Source organism: Athene cunicularia (assembly GCF_003259725.1).
Source record: "Athene cunicularia isolate RWA chromosome 24 unlocalized genomic scaffold, athCun1 chr24_part1, whole genome shotgun sequence".
NCBI classification, from domain to species: Eukaryota; Metazoa; Chordata; class Aves; order Strigiformes; family Strigidae; genus Athene; species Athene cunicularia.
Genome location: NW_020799132.1, coordinates 5419151 through 5421210, shown reverse-complemented (window position 1 = coordinate 5421210; position 2060 = coordinate 5419151). Strand labels below are relative to the sequence as shown.

General features: G+C 66.5%; 1 protein-coding gene across 1 annotated transcript in view; it reads right to left on the bottom strand.

Moving 5' to 3' along the window:
- Positions 1-2060, bottom strand: part of MCAM (melanoma cell adhesion molecule) — a gene marked incomplete at its 3' end in the record, with an annotated part of 16132 nt that overhangs the window by 4910 nt on the left and 9162 nt on the right. The window contains exon 4 of the mRNA XM_026863585.1: positions 62-189. Coding sequence (XP_026719386.1) covers positions 62-163 — 102 coding nt within the window. The remainder of the gene's footprint in view (positions 1-61; positions 190-2060) is intronic.

The following is a 2060-nucleotide window of genomic DNA, read 5'->3' as shown; positions in this document are numbered from 1 at the left end:
CCCTGGGCTACCTGCCACTCCAGCCCACCACCCGCTGCTCCTCTCCCAGGCCAGCACTCACGTAGAACCACTGGATGTAGGTATAGGAATCATTTCCAGGGATGTAGAAGTTGCACTCGATCCTGGCCGTGCCCCCTCTCTCCACTTCGACCACTGCCGGCATGGAGACCTCCAGCTGGCTGGCGGCAGCTGTGGGACAGAGCGAAGCCCCCGCGTCTGAGCCAGCGAGAGCGCTGAGCCCAGGCCTGTCCCCCTCTCCATCCCCCCGAGGGTGTGGGGCAGAGCCATGTCCTGTGCCAGCGACCCCCCGGCGCCGTGTGCCAGCCCAGCGGGAACGCCAGGCAGGAGTGCTGCCCCCCGCCCCGCTGCCACGTTGTCTCCTGCGTCCACCGAGAGCCCACGGGCTCGGGCCGCCGACCCTGTTCACAGAGAGGGGCCGAGGCACGCCAAGCTCACGCCATGGGTCTCCCCAGGACACACGGAAACAACCTCCCACCCCACCGCTGTTGCAGATCCGCCCTCCCCGCGGCACCCCAGCCTTGCTGAAATGGGGCACAGGACCTCTGAGCCCCCAACCAACCCACCCCCCGTGGCACCAGGGCCCGCAGTGAGCAGATCGCCTTGCTGGCTGCCTTAATCTGAGCCTGGGGCAGCGCTGATCCCCCCCCACACCCTGGAGCACACATTACTCCCCCAGTCCGAGCCAGCGTCCCAGAGCAGCACCCATCACGCGCCTTACTGGCCCCAAGGACCAGGCAAGGAGGTGTCAGGAGGTCAGCAGAGGCAGGGGAAGGGGCTGGGTGCTGGAGACTGAAGTTGGTAGCACAAAGGCTGCACCTTCCCGCGGCCTGGGACCAGAGCCCTGACGTCAGCCTGCACGGCCCCCGCAGCGGCCCGGGGAGCAGGGGCATGAATGAGGCGCTGTGTTCCTCTGCAGCGGGACGGGGCGCGCAGAGCAGCAGCTCAGGAGGGGTGTCCCAGCCAGCTGAGCCTGCCTGCTGCTCGCTTTCCCCCTCCAAGGCAACAGGGCCCGTCAGGGAGGCAGCATGCCCCCCCGCCACCCAGGCAGGCGCCCAGAACCCAGCAGTGGGAGCACCCACCCCTGCAGCCTACCCAAGGCGAGCACCTCGCTGCTCCTCTGCTCCCTGCCCATAAAGCAAACCCAGCGCTGCCCACCCACAGCACGGGTGGCACCAGGGACCCACGCGCCCAGTGAGCAGAGCCTGCCCACCCTGGCACCCCACGCTCCCTCCCAGCCCAGCCGCCCGTTTGCCCGCAGCAGTAATGGAGCTCCTGGCCACACTCCAGAGCATCAGCGGGAGGTAAAGGCTATCGATCCAGGAGAAGGAACAGGGCAGCTTCCCAAGGGGCTGGGGGCAGAGCAGCCCCAGCCGGGCAAGGGCTGTGTCACAGCAAAGCTGGGAATGTCATCGCCACCAGCCCTGCGGGGGGGGGCTGCATGCCCTGGGCTGGCACGCAGCCCTGCAGCAACAGGGCCAGCCGGCTGGGCACCCACACCCCAGCTCAGGTATGGGAGCTGGAGATAAGAGGCTGGGGGAAGCCAGCTGTGTCAACAGCTCCCCGATAGCCCCGCTCGGAAACAGCCAGGGAGCCTCATAAGTGAGGCAACTCCAAAGGGCAATGCCGTGCCCACAAAATACTGATTTGTCTGGAGTGGGTATGTGGTAGCAGAGCCCCAGAAATGCAGGCAGGAGCCCTTTTACCACTGCAAATGACCTGGCTGACAGGACTAGGCACCTCAGGACACCCCACCAGCCAGCTTTTGGCCCTCACCCGTCCGGTCAGCACAGCACAGCTGGCACTAAGCACAGAGGGGCGAGCAAAGCACTGCGCAGGAAAGGAGGTGCGAGAAAAACAGGTGAAAGGCCCGGAGATGAGCATTGCACCGCCGTCAGGAAACGACGGAGCGCACACAGCGAAAGATAACTGCACTGGAGGCACTTGCCCACCTTCACGGCTGCGACCTGGCTGCCTGGCACAGCCAGGCACCTGCAGCCTTGAGCGAGCCAGGGGCACCCCAGCTGCCCCCCCCCCCCCCC